We start from the raw sequence: 16,308 nt of genomic DNA, 5'->3' as shown, positions 1-16,308 counted from the left end.
AATTCAGATGGCTAAAAAGAGAGAGAGAGATCCCCTTACCTGTATCACATCGGGGGGTATTTATAGATATTGAAAACTGGATAACCGCTAAGCGGTGTGGTGCCACGTATCCCACGTTGGCATTCCCACTACCCCCACTTGCTGAGTGGGGGGTCTTTAACTTCCCGCTTGGAGTTTGCGCTCGTATTAACCGCTATGGAACCTAGTCAATTCACTAGAGGTTTTTGTGGCTAAGTGTTTAGATAATCGTACAGGTAATTCCACGCTAGTTGAAGACTTCGCATAGAGGTAGGGTGACTTTGGGGGGTCGACGGCTTCACGTAGTAGTAGAGCGCCCCTTGGGGGTCGACGGCCTCGCGTAGTAGTAGAGCACCCCTGGGGGGGATGGCTGTGCACGGTGGTAGAGCACCACTTGGGGATAGTGGTAGAGCATCCCTTAAGAGTCGGTCGCCTTGCATCGAAGTGCAACGATCCATCTTGCTTGTCGCCGATGGTGGCTTCCTCTACCAACCTATATCAATGGTTATAAAAATATTTTCTTTACTATATAATTTTTGTCCACCCAAATAAAATATTCTGGCTCCGTCCTTGTGTATTTTATGTATGGGAACCGTTCTTTCTACACATGAATTTGACAAGTATTTTTGACAAATAATCGTGACCTTTAATTTAATCAAATCCAACGATTAGTATCTCATGGATCTCAAATGGTTACAACTAACTCTCTCATGATCCTAGTGAAATACATATTGACCGTTATATTTGCTTAAATTAAAAGTCACGATTATTTGTCAAAAATACTTGTCAAATCTATGTGTAAGAGGAACGATCCTCTTTATGTATTTGTTTCTCTTGTAACACAGAAGAATTAAGAGTAAAACTTTTACAAAGCAAGTATATGTGTTAAGTTCATTCTCATTAGACATAACCTGCTTTCCTTTTCTCTTCTTGTTTCCCCATAATCACTCACACATTCTTATAGTAGGAAGATGAAAAAGTTAGTCCAATCCATTTCAACCTACTTAAATAAATGTGTTGTGTTAGGTGCTATTTTGTAGGTAGAGCTGCAGCCAACTGACAACTGTGTATTAAATATGGTCTTACAAACTCGTTGCTTTAAATCATATAGATAAATGTAGCCTTCAAGTTTAAGAACAAGAGAAAATCTCGGAAAGGAAAAATGAAACAAGCACCGGAACATCAAAACATGCCGTATTCAGATCACATCCAAAAACGTCGTCAAGAAAAGGGATGCCTCTATGCTTGGTTTGTATCTCTTCCTAATTAGCTAGTTGTATTTGTAAATTAAAATTTTTAACTCGTTTTACTGCAGGTTGTTCGAATTTTGTTGCTGTTGTTGCTGTGCCGAGGCTTGTGAATGCTGCTGTTTGGACAGTGCTTCTTGTTGCTGCATTTAAACTTTAAGGGGTTTCATAATGTCAAAGCCTGAAATAATTTTTACATATCCCTTTTGTTAGTTTAGTTCCAAAATATTGAATGAATTGCAGTACATCTGTATCTATTTTGAATAAAGATGTAACTTTTTATTGAATTTCTCATCTTAATGTTAAATAAATGTTAACTTCTCAAGTAATTAGTAGCTTTATCAGCTAATCAAATATACAAATGAGATTTAAACAAAAGCATAATAATATTATGAACTATCCTTAAAATGCATACTTTATCGAGAGTATTGAACAGTGTAATAAACAATATTTAGCCCCTGTTTGACCCCCATTTTTTGAAGTCAAAATGGATGAAATAGCCTTTTTTTGAAAAATGAGTGGTTGAAAAAGAAGGAAAAGTATTCGGTTTGTGTAATATTATTTTATGGAAGATCGTATGATTAGAAATAGGAGAAAGAAAAATGAAATAGAATTTAATGGAGGCTTAAACTTCTTCAATCTAACAAAACAAGCCAAAAGGATAAATCAAGCTTGATCAACATTTTGTTAACCTATATATTGGTAAAATTTGAGCAGCTTGAGTAAATTTGAACATCTGATGATCTCTATTAGTTTAACAGAAAATTACGGTTAAAAATTGAGCAATCTACGAGTTACTTGATAGGACTAGAAGTACAATGACATCCTTGATCGTAATTTCCAGTATGAGTACTGCATCAAATGTGATAGTTTAGTGGCAGTAAACTAACGTACTTCCTGATCGGACCTGGTAATTTTTTAACTTCTTTCTCCCTCAAAATACTTTCTAGTATTGTCTATAAGGTCACTCTCCTTAACTATCGGATGGTGATGTTTACTGGGTAAGTTATATAATTTCTATTTGCTACATCTTCCTATAACTAATTCAGAAAATTCAGAGAGAGATTTTCATGAATATAACATCAATACTAACAGAGTAATGTATGAAAGCATATACCAAAGACAAAGAATCCTAGCTTAGAAGCAAAATCACATTACTTCAAGCGCTAAAATAATCAGATAGCATAGGCATTTGTATTTGCATTTCAATACAGGAAAAATTAAAAAAGAGAAAATCATGGATGGACCGACATACCAATAGACTCCATATGCTGACGAAATGACGACATGAGAAGTAAGGCTGCCTCAATGCTTGGTCTGAACAAGATTTGCAAATTGCAGGAAGTATTTGTGCGATAACGTTTTCTCTCGTTTTGAAGATATTTTTTTTTACTACTTTGATGCAGTTTGTTCGTTCTGCATTTGTTGTTTCAAGACTTGCGAGTGCTATTTGGACATTTGCTTCTGTAACTGTGCCTAATTTCATTGCATGGGGGGGAGTCTCGGGCTCTAGATTTGTTGATTGGATAAGTTTTTGCTATCTGTACAAATAAACAAAAATAATAAACATGAAATATGAATCATAGGTTTCTTATTTTATAGCTTTGTCCAGGCGCTAGCTCATCCCAGAAGAATGAACAATTTTAATGAAATCTGTCTCCAAGAATAATTTTCATGCTTTTGTCTTCTTCAGTCGTCAATACATTAAGGGCCTCTTTGGTCCCAGTACTTGACAGGACTGAATGTTGGAATGGACAAGATTTTGGCTTCTTTTTTTTTTTTTTTTTCTTCCCTCACATTGTCCAGTATTATTATCCTATCCACCTCACCAAATGCTAAAGCATTGTGATGCCTTCATTTTCCGTAATTTGGAAGGAGATTTTCATGTGAAATAGGCATTACTACCTTGAATCTTCGTATCTTTTACATGATAATGACTGTATCAATGAAAAAACACAATAAGGGATAAACGAGCATTTAACAGTACGTATATTCCTTCTTTTCGCTATGAATTTATGGCCCTGTGTTTCATGCTTACCTAATTGCCAAGAGTGGGATTCCTGCCTTCATCAATTTCGACGACAAGCAAATGCTCGGGATTCGAACCATTGGGTCCTTCTGAGTACAGGGTCGGGAGATAGGCCTTATATGCTGGCAAATATCGTGAGACAAAATCCATTACCTATAATCACAAGACCAAGAAAAAAAAGTATTTAATTTTGAGAGTCAAATTGTGCATGTGTTTGGCCCCCATTATTCCTCATTACATTAAATTAAATTTTTCTCTCTCCTACTTTTAACCACACAATCTTCAATAAAATAATATTACACGTAAATCAAAAACTTTTCAACCACTCATTTTTCAAAAAAATACTATTCATCTCATTATAATCTAGGAATAATGGGGCTCAAACGGGAGCTGTATGTCACGATACTTTGCAAGTATTAACCATACTGTCTATGAAAGCATACTAAATACACCTCCTCGTCAGACATTCCAGGCTTCCCATCAGCCCTCATAGCAATTTCTGCCTGAAGATACCCCACACAACCAGTTAAATAATTGCCAAATGAAATAAAATCTATAGCATGTTTTGCTAAGCTTATATAAATTCACTCGAGTACACAAGGGATTTATAAATAAATAACTTCTTTTCATTGGCTAAAATTGGAAATAATTTACTCTATTTAGGTCATCCAATCGTTTTTGGGAAGAGAAAGGTTAAAAGTAACATTTATCTTATTTTATAGCCTAGCCAAACATGCTCTTGTAAAAGCTAGAACAAGGATAGCATCAGCACAACAAACCTGCAATCGCCATTGATAGACACAACTGGGATCTTGAATCTTGATTACTATCCAGGAGTGGATAAACCTGTCCCATGCATCATAATAAGCTTCTAAATTTTTATTCACCTTCTCTAGCTGCAACATTAAGTTTTGGAGTTAGCTTAATGGCTTTTGTTCGAATGAAATAGTGAAACGGAAAATTTGCAGAAAGAAGTGACACTTGAACCTGGGGATCAACTGCTTTCACAGCTTCAGTCAGAAGGGGTTTAAAACCAAGCATCCAACCCTCAAACAACAGAACCTAATGACCATTGACCATCGAAAGAACAACCATGATAGCGAAAAATTTATATTTCAGTACTGACTTAATAGGAAAAACAGTAGACCTAACATTCTAACAGTTCCGGGTATCACACCTAGCATAGTTTTCCTCATTCAATCAGAGGATGATTGCGGAGCAAAAATAGAACAAAAACTGATTCCAGCGATAAATAGAATAATCCACCTACCGTTAGGGGCCCTTCAACTTCTGGCCACATGGAAGGATCAGCTCTGTCACCTCTACCATTGTATGCAGACTGCAATTAGAAGATTAGGGACTCCAAATCCCAAACATGACTAAAATCAGTAAGTCTGCTATCATGTGGCTTACCTTATCGTATCGTGGAAGCTTAAGTTTCATACCTATATGTATTTACCCATGAACCTTGTTAGGCCACTATGATATGTTTTTAAAAAATAAGCAGGAAATGACCAATGTGCACACCTTCTTTAGTCAATTTCCCAAGAGCTGTTAGAGTCTCAATAGACAGAGAAAGATCATGACTTCCAGCATTACCACGAAACTGAGAGGTCAAAGAGTTATATCTTTGCTCTAATAAAAAAAACTTCCAAGCGAAATGCTCAAATTGTTCAGAAGGGTTAAAAATACCTCCAAAAGTGCATTCCTGGGATTGCTATCCCTTAGTTTGGCCTGAAATCAGTATTACATTACGTCTCAGTGGGAAATTCATAGACATGAGGTAAGACTTGGTTGCTTTCTGATTATTTACCTGATCTTCTGCTGTTAAATAAAAATCATCGATGGATATTGTCGCAGAATTCCTGAGATTAAAGTGTCAGTATCCTCTCTTAGTTTTTATGGTTTCATTTAAACAATTGAGATGACTCTTAATTTCAACAAGCATCACCATTTGGTATTCTACCTCCCGGTCATTCGGAAGAGAAAATCTAGTGCAAAGACGAGCGTCGTTTTTCCACAACCTTGTGGTGCACTGAAACCAATCTGCATCAAATCTATTATAAGTAAATAACCATGTCAGCTTCGGCAATTTCTATTGTGTTTCAGGATCTTAAAACACTGTCCATGATGCAGGACAAATTAAAAATAGAAAGAAGAAGCAAGAAAGAGGGGAGAACCGGAAAGAATGGGGGGAGAAACCGAAGAAGAATCAGAAATTCATGGGAGAGAAGGAGAAGGAGAGGAAGGAGAAACTATAGGCAACAAACCACCAAAATATTATTCAATTCATCAAAACTAATGAAATTACATCGCAATTAGGTTTAAATAGTAAAGACTAAAACCCTAAGTAGAATGGACTTGGGCCAACACAAGCTCAATTACATAAATAAAATCTAAAATATAAATAAAGTCCAACTAAAAATAAATAAAAAGTAGATGTCCTCATCAACTCTCCCGGAGTGGGAGAAAAACTCGACCCTGTCGAGTTGATAGATAGTATAGGCTGCAATCAATCTGATACTCCAAATGCGTTAAGCCACGGGGGACGATCTTTCTGACAAACTAAGTAACGAATTTCATGATTGATAGTACTGAAAACTGTAGCTTATTCCCAAGAATATGATCTGACCAAGGGAGGGCGATCTTTCCTCCTAACCAAGTACTGATACTAGACTCCAAATAACCAATACTCATGCACCTCATCTTCAAGATTTTCACATGATTGTATATAATTAGGAGCATAAGAAGCACGTCGATCTACCCAACAAACAAGGAAGTACGGAATCTTTCCATCATTGGTCAATACAACACGTTCATCTAAAATAACATCAATTTTATCTTTGTGTGCTATGATAGATGGTATTGAAGTAAAAATATCAATATAGTCAAGTTGGGGGTCCATAAAGCTAAGTAGAAATAGATCATCAAATGAAGTAACATGGTGTAAGTAATGAAGTCCTCAATATTTAAAGCAGACTGGTAGTCAAAATGTGATGAAAGGACAATGACATGTGCATTTAAATCAACATGCTTGAAAATTTTTAAAGGACCAGCACTACAAGCTTGCAATATAACATAATCCCCAATATTAAATTCAAAATATCATTTATGCGAATCAACTTGAAGTTTACTTGCGTCATGTTGTTTATTGATCTCAATATGCAAGTCATGAAAATGATATACAAATGCTTCAGCTGACAACGACACACTAGCATGCGAGGACATGGGAATAAGATCTAACGGCCGCGTAGACTTATAACTATGAACAATTTCAAATGGATTTAGACCTAGAGATCGATTCATAGAATTGTTATATGCAATGTGAACAGTTGGGGGGATCGAGTCCCAATTCCCAAAATTTTTCTGGACTAGAGGTTTGAATAAATTGCTAGGACTTTGGTTAATGACTTCATTTTGACTATGAGGTTGGTCTGCAGTGGAGAATTTCGATTTAGTGTTAACCATAGGAGACTGAGTTCTCCAAAAGTGACTATTGAAATAATGGGATATAGTATCTAGAGTCTCAGGAAGAGTTTAGGTGTCACCTAAGGAGGTGTCCTCACTATCATCATCAAAATCTTCAAGTTTAGGTTCGTACACTGGATCTTCTAACGACTCTTCTATTACATTTTTTCGTTCTTCTATGACTAAGGCTCGATTAGGACATTTGGAAGAGATGTGACCAAAATCCTTACAGCTGATGTATAGTAGGTGAGAAGAAGTCCCTGGAATTTCAAAAATTTTACCCTTATTTTCCAAGATTTGAGAAACATTAGACGGGGAAGGTTCTAGAAGAGACTTAACAGGAGGAGGTGGAGCTAATGAGATGGAAGAATGGTTGTCAATATGCCTTCCATAAGGAGAAAGGGGCCTTGGACTATCACAACCTTTACACTTATTTTTCCAAATAGGAGGAACACTAGACGGGGAAGTCTCTATGACAGACACATGTTGAGATGGCGCTAATGACATGGGAGAATGATGGTGGTCGCGCTTTTCATATGGAGTACTAATAAGTAACTCGTAATCCCGAGCTGAAGAGTAAGTTTGATCAAGAGTAGTGATGCACCGAAAGAAAAGTTCACGCCTAAGTTCATCTCTTAGATCTTGTATAAACCTACTCAAAGTCAGGGTCTCATCCTCAACGACATAACATTTCATTCGAAATTCCTCAAATTGAGCAATGTACACAGTTACTAGTCAATTCCCTTGTGTAAGGGTGTTCCATTGGGTAAAAATTTCATGATCTAAGCAACTATCGAAAGTAGGAGTATCTAAGTCAATGTCTCTAAAAAAACGCTCCTTACGACGAGGAAGAGAATGAGTACCATAATGACTATGGCCCTGTTTTCGCTCACAAACCTGATCTCTATTCCTACGATCGAGTCGAAAATATTTTTGATCCCTTTGTCCACGATAATATTGTCTATTATAAGACGCTTCAGAATTAGTGTCAGTCAAACAAGGGGTTCGCTTAAAATTGTTCAACTTAGCAGCTAGGTTCTTTCTCTCCTCACGAGTAGCAGTTATATCTGATTGGACAGTCGATAGGCTAGTGGCAAGTTGCGTTAATTGTCTAGTGAGTGCATCAAATTGGGATGGATCCATGGTCAATGTATTGGAAATAGAGACAACAAGACGACCACTACGCAACTACATGCAATGTAATACTAGCTAAATGACGTGCAATGATGAAATCAATGAACAATAAATGCAAACAGTGAAAAATAACAAATTAAGCATTTTTTTTCAGAGATAAGTAAATTCAAATATGACAAGCTAATACTGCCGATCTATGTAAAATAATAAAGCACAAATCAAATACTAGTCAAAACCTAATCATGTAATATAAGTGGGGTAAAATAGAGTTTTGACGAAATCAATGGATTCAGTCACGTGACTTTAGGTATATTGTTAGAATAACATCACAAAAATTTAATTAATGCAATTTTAAATGAAGCAGTATTGTAAACCAATGACAAATATAAATCAAGCACTCCCTAAACCTGATGGAACCCAAAGAATAAGTACTGTGCCCAATTATGATTTCCCAGTTGGCACGTCTCCAGTAGAAAATTATAATGGAATACTCCTAAGCAGTCAAGTCACTGAATGGAACACTAATACTCAAGAGTTTTAACAAGCTGCCCCAATGCAAATAATAGGGCAAATCCAATTCAACAAATGTCCTTGGCACTCTGAACTCAAAAGAAGTCCATCAACGTGAAAACTAAAGCAAAAACTGAACTCCAGGTGGTGGATGACAACTGGCGTGGCAGTGGGTTGCTGGCGATTGGCGGTGAGGGTGGTCGTGGAACGTATGGTGACTGTGGGTTAATCTGGACAAGTGGCTAAGGAGAAATGGGTTTTGGGTTTGAATTGGATTAAATGAGAGTGAGTTTTAACTGGGATTGGAGTAATTTGGGTCACTAGTTTATGGACCAAATGTCTTGATAAGAGAAATGGGCTCGCGGGTAATAATTATATGTGGATATATGGATTATTATAGGGTTGGATTAACGTAAGGTGGGCTGATCTTGTATGTAGGCTGAATGTAAGTAGGGTTTGATTGTTAGGGATGAAATATATGAAATAGTACACTTAGCAGCAGCAAACGCCTAAAACTCTAAAACTGTTTTTTTTTTTTTTTGAAACTGCAGAAAATGATAAATAAAAAAAATGAAATTTCGGGTGTGAATAGTAACCTTTTTTTTTTGTGAAACTGCTGAAAAATCTTTAAAAAAAAAAACTGAAATTCCGGGTGTGAACGGTGACTCTTTTTTTTTCCTAATCAACTAGAAAGAAAATTGAACAAGAAAACTGCTGCCTCATAACAAATTTTTTTGTTTGTGCTGTTCCACAAATTTTTGGGAAGGGGATAGGAAGAAAGTTTTGGATTGTGGATGAAAAATTACCCAAATTTTGGCTCTGATACCAAATTTGATGCAGGACAAATTAAAAATAGAAAGAAGAAGTAAGAAAGAGGGGAGAACCGGAGAGAATGGGGGGAGAAATCGAAGAAGAATCAGAAATTCATGGGGAGAGGGGGAGGGAGAGGAAGGAGAAGCCATAGGCAACAAACCACTAAATTATTCTCATCAAAACTAATGAAATTACATCGCAATTAGGTTTAAATAGTAAAGACTAAAACCCTAAGTAGAATGGACTTGGGCCAACACAAGCCCAATTACATAAATAAAATCTAAAATATAAATAAAGTCCTACTAAAAATAAATAAAAAGTAGATGTCCTCATCAGTCCACATATGCAACAGCCCAGACCTATCATCAGCAACTTCAGCAAAAATTAAATAGAGTAGGAGGATGTTGGGCTAAGCCACTATGTTTAAAAAAGTTTTAACAGTGAATAAGAAAACTATAATACAAAAAAATATTTTTGTTGGTCAAAGTAGAAAAGTAGTTAACTATTTTGGAAGTAATTTTTACCTTTCAAAAAAGTAACATTTTTAGTTACAGGTAAAAAAAGAAACTTTTCCAATATGCTAAAGGAAAACTTATTGAAAAACAAGTTTAAATTACTTTAAAGCATAGACAAACATGCTCTAGAACAAGAAATAATTTGAACGATGTAAATGTACCACTAGAGGGGGTATATCATCTCCTTCTTGAAACATAGAATAATGATGAGAAATTTCTTGTTCACACCACATGAAGACTGGAATGTAGTAATGGTAGATTCGAACTTTCTGAGGCTCGGTTAAAAATAGTTCATTGAGCTGAAATAGTCTACAAAGTTGAGATCCATATAATATCCACTTGTCAATAGACTCGGACACCTTCTCTGGGTTAAGTTTAGTTTTGTTTACAAGGGGACCTGTGCATATAAATTCAAAAAGGTCCTGCACAGAGGAAACTTGCGCAGGTGTTGTAGGAAAAACTGAATGTAAGGGGCCTCGTGTCCTTCCATTATTGGTACTGGTAACATTATTGTAAAAGGGCGAATTGTCTTGCATCCATGAACATCCACTGCCTGGACAAAAAATAATAGTGTTTTGAGGTAAAAGAAGAAGTAATTCAACAAAAAATTTTTGGAAACTATATGAAATTAAGGCCTCTAATCAGCATAACCCCATGAGTACAAGATATATAGCTACTTCCACTCTTGCTGACTCCACTCACACTCATGGGGAAGGGGCAGAAAACTCAATGTACATTAGAATACTTTCTTGGGACTGAGAACAAACAATAAAATAATGGGAAGAACCAATATTCATGATGCAAGCATTTTCCTTGTTTTCAACTCAAACCAGCAAAGGGCCGGAGGAAGGATATTATAGCCCCGTATTAAAAATTTTGACCGGAATCATACAACCAAATGATGGTCACCTGTTTGCAGACAGCATCAATAAAAATAAAAAAAAGAACACAAATATTTTTCTTATCTTTAAAGCAGAATGTTTAATATGTACTACTTTGGGGTAAGAATTCACACTTGCCAAACAATATAATTTCTATGATTCGTTGTACACAACATGCTCGAAGCAAGCAATAGATCTTAGTGTCTAGAGTTCATGTCTGACTCTTAAACCACTATAACCTGAATTGAAGTTCTACAATGTCCTGGAACTGGCTATGGTTCTTGTCTCAGATTAATAATTTTTGGAGAGATCAAATGACATTTCTTTTAAATCTATACACAGACAACTTAACAGGTCAGGTGGGATACGCTAGCTAATCATCTCAACAGTACACATGAAAAAGATTTCAGACTTCTCTCACCTTCCTCAAATATTTGTCTGGCTTTTGAATTGAGATGTAAAGGGTTTCTTAATCCATCAGATTAAAGTCCCCTTCTTTAACATAAGAGCTCACAATTTGCCACAGGTTATCTATTCCAATGTCATAGAGAAAACCAAAATTCAATGATAACTGCTTTGTTCAAAAAAGTTATTTTTTGTCTTTATCTTTTCTTGATGCGAGCAGGAAGCTAGAGTTCAATCCAAAATAAAGAGCAAATAACAGTATAACAACATAAGAAACAAAAAATGCATCCAAATTTCTTTAAAAAAATACAAATTAAACAAACCTTAATGCTGTCATAAGTCGTATGAGTTACATCCCTAATTTTTTTCTTTACATTAACCATTTCTCACAGATGAGTCATGCTTTCTGTGTAATCAAAAAGAAAAATGATATATTGGCAAGAAGATTAAGTGACAATCAAAATTCAACATCTACTATAGCAACTCCAGACTAATTCAAACGTAAAATTGCATCCAAAATATACAGAATAATCAGAATAAAAATATAATATAATCCAAAACGAGCACCGAAAATTTAAACCCCAGCCCAGCCCCAAAAAGAGCTTCGTATATCACCTGATAAATGCTGTCGCTGGGGAAACATTTGAAGCGTCGAGAGTTTCGATTTAGCAGTTGCCGTTGTTCTTCCACATTTACACATAGAATTAGATAACGAAGCATATTTTTGACAAATTGTGTTTATATTAATATTATATTTACAGATAGATGGCAGAGTGGAGGCTGTCGTTAGCTGCCATGGACTTGGGGGCTGGGATAATATATTCAACGCAGCCATTGTCGATCTCTCTCTCTCTCTCTAGAATCCCGGGAGAGTCCAGGTTATGTGATAACGGTTAAATTGTTTAGCCTCCGTTGGGTTAGTTAGGGACTTAATTGTTCCAATGTGACTGAATTTAAGTGCATGTCTTTGATTGGTCATTGAAGTTTAAAATATTGAATTTTGACCAGTAATCAGTTTATCGATGAGTTTTCTTGGAGTAGTCGGTTTGGCCTTGAACCTACGCGCCTATGACTTCGTTTCTCAGGAAATTCTCGCAAGCGGAAGATCCTGAATTTGAGACTCACTAAACATAGGTTCATATCATTGACTGTTCACTAAAGTTCAAAATGTCGAGTTTTAACAATTGAACTTTGAAAAATATTGGGTTTCGATCACTGAACATAGGTCCATGTTTTCGATTGCTCACTGAAATTTAAAATGTCGAGTTTTGGTTACTGAACTTTGAAAAATGTTGTACATTACTCACCAAATTTTGAAAAATGTTGTACATTACTAATTGTAAACTCTATATTTTTCAAAGTTTAACAGCTATGTTAGTGAGTAACATACGACATATTCCAAAATTCAGAGGTCAAAACTCGACATTTTAAATTTCAATGAGCAGTCGAAAACATTGACCTAAGTTCAGTGACCAAAACTCGACATTTTAAATTTCAGTGACCAATTAAAGATATAGACCTAAATTCAGCGAGCAATCGAAAATTCACACCTTTGCCACGTAGATAATACAAGGAAATTTTCAATGGAGGTCTCTCAATTTCCAAGAATGTTTCTTGTTGGTCCAAATTAAATTTGATCAACTAACTTACATTTTTATTTCCAAATTATTGTTAACTATTACATCCATTAAAGAGGAAACAAATAAACAATGAATAAAGGTTCGGAGCCTTGTGTTACGTTTTTTAATAATGTTAATTTTTTAAAATGAAATCTCAAATCTTAGTGGGCGTTTGTTCCTTATTTTTATAAAAATGAGAATAAAAAATATAATCGTTATGGGCTCCACACAAGAGATAAAAATTCAAATTTGTTGGTTTGATGTGATGGATAACGGTCATATTTTTTTATTTTAATGGCTAAAGAATGGGAAACAAATGATTTCAAACGAGTAGTTTGATTTCTCTAAATCTCAAAACGACATTCAAATTTCAAGATTGATATATTCAAATATATTATCATCTTAAAGGAGAATATTGAGAGTAATAACAAAATAGACATATTAAGATGAACCAAAAATTTAATAATCACTATAAAAATTAATAAAATTCGTAACGCGATTAACTAACGGCTATTCATATGTACGATTTGCTACCATGAAGGTGCACTCTTTTAGGGTCGTTTGAAAAAGCTTTTGATAATAGTTGATGAAATATGTGATTGAAAATTTAATAAATTATAAGTTGAGTGGTTAACTTGAAATTAAGTCTAATTTTATTCTTTTCCTTCCTTTTTATAAAATTTTATAAATTTGCAAGCCTACATAGGATTACTGACGCTATGCCTCGAAGCACTCAGGTACACCAGTAAACCTTGGATGTGGCATAACAATGAAGAGGTCAACTCAATGCCTAATGGCAAACGAGAAGAGAATGACCTTTTTTCTCCGGTAAAGTTATTATTCTCTTTCGATCGACCAATTTATCTTAGAAATAGTGTCTCCATATGTTTTGAAGAAATCAAAGCAGCAATTTATTTATAGATGAGTGACAATGAGACATGAACCCACGTATCTTTGTATGTTTTGATACAAATTTGAATTATCACGTTTAAAAGTTTAAACAACAAATTTATACATATAAGTTATGTAATGAACATGACAAACACTCTGCCCAACTCTGAACTGACACGATTATTTCCCAACTTGCCAGCTAGAGTTGGAAGTTTCATTAAATGCAAATAAAGCAGTCCTATATTTTCTTCTTCATTGCCCAACAGGTACCTTATTTTGTCAATAGCTAAAAAAGGTTATACCCCAATCTTAAGAGCCTTCACTGCTCCGTCTCCTGGACACCGTGAGGGAGGTAAATTGCGGGATGTGCCCCAGCAAGCCAGGAAACATGAGATTGCCCGTACACTGATACCCACAAAGAGTTCAATTCTATATTTCAGAAGTCGAATCCTCATACTGCGGCTGCCAGCAAGGCTGAGATTACCTTACTTCTGTTAACAAGGCTGAGACTATCTCACGGAACAAGAGCTTGTCAATAGTTTATCGTAATGGAAGAGGAGTCGGCGTGTAGTTGTTAACATCATAATGAAAGAATTGTCATTTTCAAATCCGATGCCTAGTAATTGGAATAATATGTCAAGGTTAAATTCTGCAGGATAGTGAACATTGTGGTAAGACTAAGAATGTCAACAAGTCGAGTCGAACCAGTTTGTAAATCGAAACCCAAGGCTTGGGCTCAGCTCGAATAAAATAGCGCTAGCTTTCTTTGGGCTTGAGTCGAGTTGAGCTTTTGTTCGACCAAAAAATCTAAGCTCGACCACAACTTTCAGCTTGGTCTTTTTCTGAGCCAAGTCGGGTAGGCTCGACTTTTTTTTCTCCTTAAGACATCACTTGATTGCCTTAAACCCCCTTTTTTTCTTTTAAGGCCCTTGAGCCCGAGCCGACGAGTCGCACGGGCTAGATCGAGCTCGGCCCGAGCCTCGAATAGGGTCGGCTCGGGCTTTTTTCAGTACCGAACCATGGGCAACTTGAGCCGACAAGTCAAATTGGCATCCCTATGTACGACTTTTTAAAACATAGAGTTTACGGGGAAAGAGAATAAATAAGAATGTATTTGATTGCATTTATTTTTGAAGGAAAATATTAGTTTTTTTATCCAAATTTCTAATTTGAAGTGTTTAACTGCTATTTTTTCTATTGAAAATTTCAACTTTAGAAAATATGTCTAATTTTCTTTGAAGGGAGTAGGTTTTTTTTTTCCTTAAAACAAGGAAAATATTTTATTTTTTAGTTGATATTTTCCATACCCACCAAACGCGCTCTAATGTTTAGAATCGAGCCCATGGATTTTCAAATTGATCTAGCCCCTGCTTGAGCCCCATTTTTTTGAGATTTATTTCTTTTGATTTATTTTCAACCACACGTTCTCTCATAAAGTAATTTTTACACGTAAAACTCAATTTTTCCAAATTTAACTACATATCCTCCAAAAAAAGTCTATTTCAAAACACATTTCTCACAAAAATGGGGCCTAGTATCCTACCGCAAGGAATGAAGCTGAAGCAGCAATTATGGAAGGGAGGAAGTCCAGGAAAGCATAGTCAATCAACGTCAATTCTCCTAGATAATTGGCCAACACTCCAACTCACCAACTCAGGACCTTCATCTGGAATTTGTCTTCTGGTTCGTGCGTGTTCTTATATCTAACTACTCTTTACACTAGTGATTCCGTTGCTTGATCAGAACTGGAAAGGAATGAAAATTTGATTGCAAGTTTTTTGTTTCATATAATTCTTTGAGGGCATATTTGGTGCGCAACGCTAGACGTAACCTTGTTGTATAGTGAACATGATTTGAACTCCTTTTTATTCTTGACTATTGTCCAATTTTCTTTACTGAACGTGCTGTTATAGTTTCTCCTCTTATGCCGACATGATTGTAATTTGAGTAATTAGGGGTCTTGCATCTTTGTGTTCTTGTGTATTTGAAAAGCATTTACCAGAACTTGCCGTTCATTGCATGTCATCCAGGATTACAATTTGTTTGATACTTTACAAATTATTAGTGTTAGTATTTTTTCCATATACGAGCTGAGTTTTTCGTTTATTTTACAGAATTACGTGCAGCTACTATATAGAACTATTATGCGTGTATTATGTCCTCACAATTAAAATGTGTTGCAAACAATAAAAATTGTGGTGTGTCAACTATATAGAACTATTATGCGTGTATTATGTCCTCACAATTAAAATGTGTTGCAAACAATAAAAATTTTGGTGTGAATATACTAATTCTTAATCGCAATTGTTGTTTAATGAATCTTCAAGTGTCGTATCGTTTTCCATCTCCATGCAATCTAGCCAAGAAGGCAAGTGGACAAACCAAGGGGACAGGATGGTCATGTCATCAAACGAGAATAAGGTTTTAGAAGGTGTCGTCTGTTAGTGAATTTGGACCAAGTAGGGAAGAGATGTTTTTCTAGTCATGGACAAGACAAAGGGCACATGGAGAGGGTATTGTTTAGTGGGCCTTCAATGCTTTTTCTTTCTTCAGTTTATAGAGGACAAAATTGTCCTTGGGTTTCCATCTAAATATCAATTTTACTAAGAAGCGTAGTTCAAATCTTTACATGCTGATCTATACTATTATCTTTAATCAATGTGAAATTTATTTTTTAATATACTCCCACAAGATGATGGTTCATTTGAGTAAACTAATCTTAAAATTCATATGCTCATTTTTTTAGTTCTAATCGAATCGAAAATTCGTTGGAGTTTA

The 16,308-nt window shown here is 35.6% G+C and overlaps 1 protein-coding gene and 1 long non-coding RNA gene across 3 annotated transcripts; one reads left to right on the top strand and one right to left on the bottom strand.

The window, feature by feature from the left end:
- Positions 1–910: 910 nt before the first annotated feature.
- Positions 911–1,554, top strand: LOC111379497. The gene is made up of 2 exons (XR_002700053.1): positions 911–1,266; positions 1,334–1,554. It is a non-coding gene; the product is annotated as an uncharacterized LOC111379497 (long non-coding RNA).
- A 764-nt stretch (positions 1,555–2,318) lies between these two features.
- Positions 2,319–11,913, bottom strand: LOC111379496 (D-glycerate 3-kinase, chloroplastic-like). 2 transcript variants are annotated; one of them, XM_023002876.1, is made up of 13 exons: positions 11,636–11,913; positions 9,896–10,287; positions 5,261–5,340; positions 5,108–5,159; positions 4,987–5,028; positions 4,822–4,900; positions 4,708–4,739; positions 4,565–4,633; positions 4,282–4,356; positions 4,074–4,190; positions 3,747–3,797; positions 3,304–3,447; positions 2,319–2,806 (listed from the first exon to the last, which is right to left on the bottom strand). In XM_023002876.1, the coding sequence occupies exons 1-12, from the start codon at positions 11,853–11,855 to the stop codon at positions 3,304–3,306; spliced, it is 1,353 nt and encodes a 450-aa protein (XP_022858644.1). In that variant the 5' UTR covers positions 11,856–11,913; the 3' UTR covers positions 2,319–2,806. The 2 variants fall into 2 exon arrangements, with proteins under 2 accessions (XP_022858644.1, XP_022858645.1); XM_023002877.1 differs by lacking the exon at positions 2,319–2,806 and having other exon boundaries at positions 3,311–3,447; positions 3,721–3,797.
- Positions 11,914–16,308: the final 4,395 nt, after the last annotated feature.

This window comes from Olea europaea, unplaced genomic scaffold, assembly GCF_002742605.1.
Source record: "Olea europaea var. sylvestris unplaced genomic scaffold, O_europaea_v1 scaffold1996, whole genome shotgun sequence".
Lineage (NCBI taxonomy): Eukaryota > Viridiplantae > Streptophyta > Magnoliopsida > Lamiales > Oleaceae > Olea > Olea europaea.
The sequence above is the reverse complement of the archived record's forward strand: the minus strand, read 5'-3'. Positions and strand labels throughout refer to the sequence as shown.

Excerpts from the sequence above, each read along its gene's own strand:
- LOC111379496 (XM_023002876.1), bottom strand. The coding sequence starts at position 11,855 with ATGGCTGCGTTGAATATATTATCCCAGCCCCCAAGTCCATGGCAGCTA. Across the intron at positions 5,341-9,895 it reads ATGATATACCCCCTCTAGTG|ATTGGTTTCAGTGCACCACA; the intron begins GTACATTTACAT and ends GATTTGATGCAG. Across the intron at positions 4,901-4,986 it reads CCAGGAATGCACTTTTGGAG|TTTCGTGGTAATGCTGGAAG; the intron begins GTATTTTTAACC and ends TTGACCTCTCAG.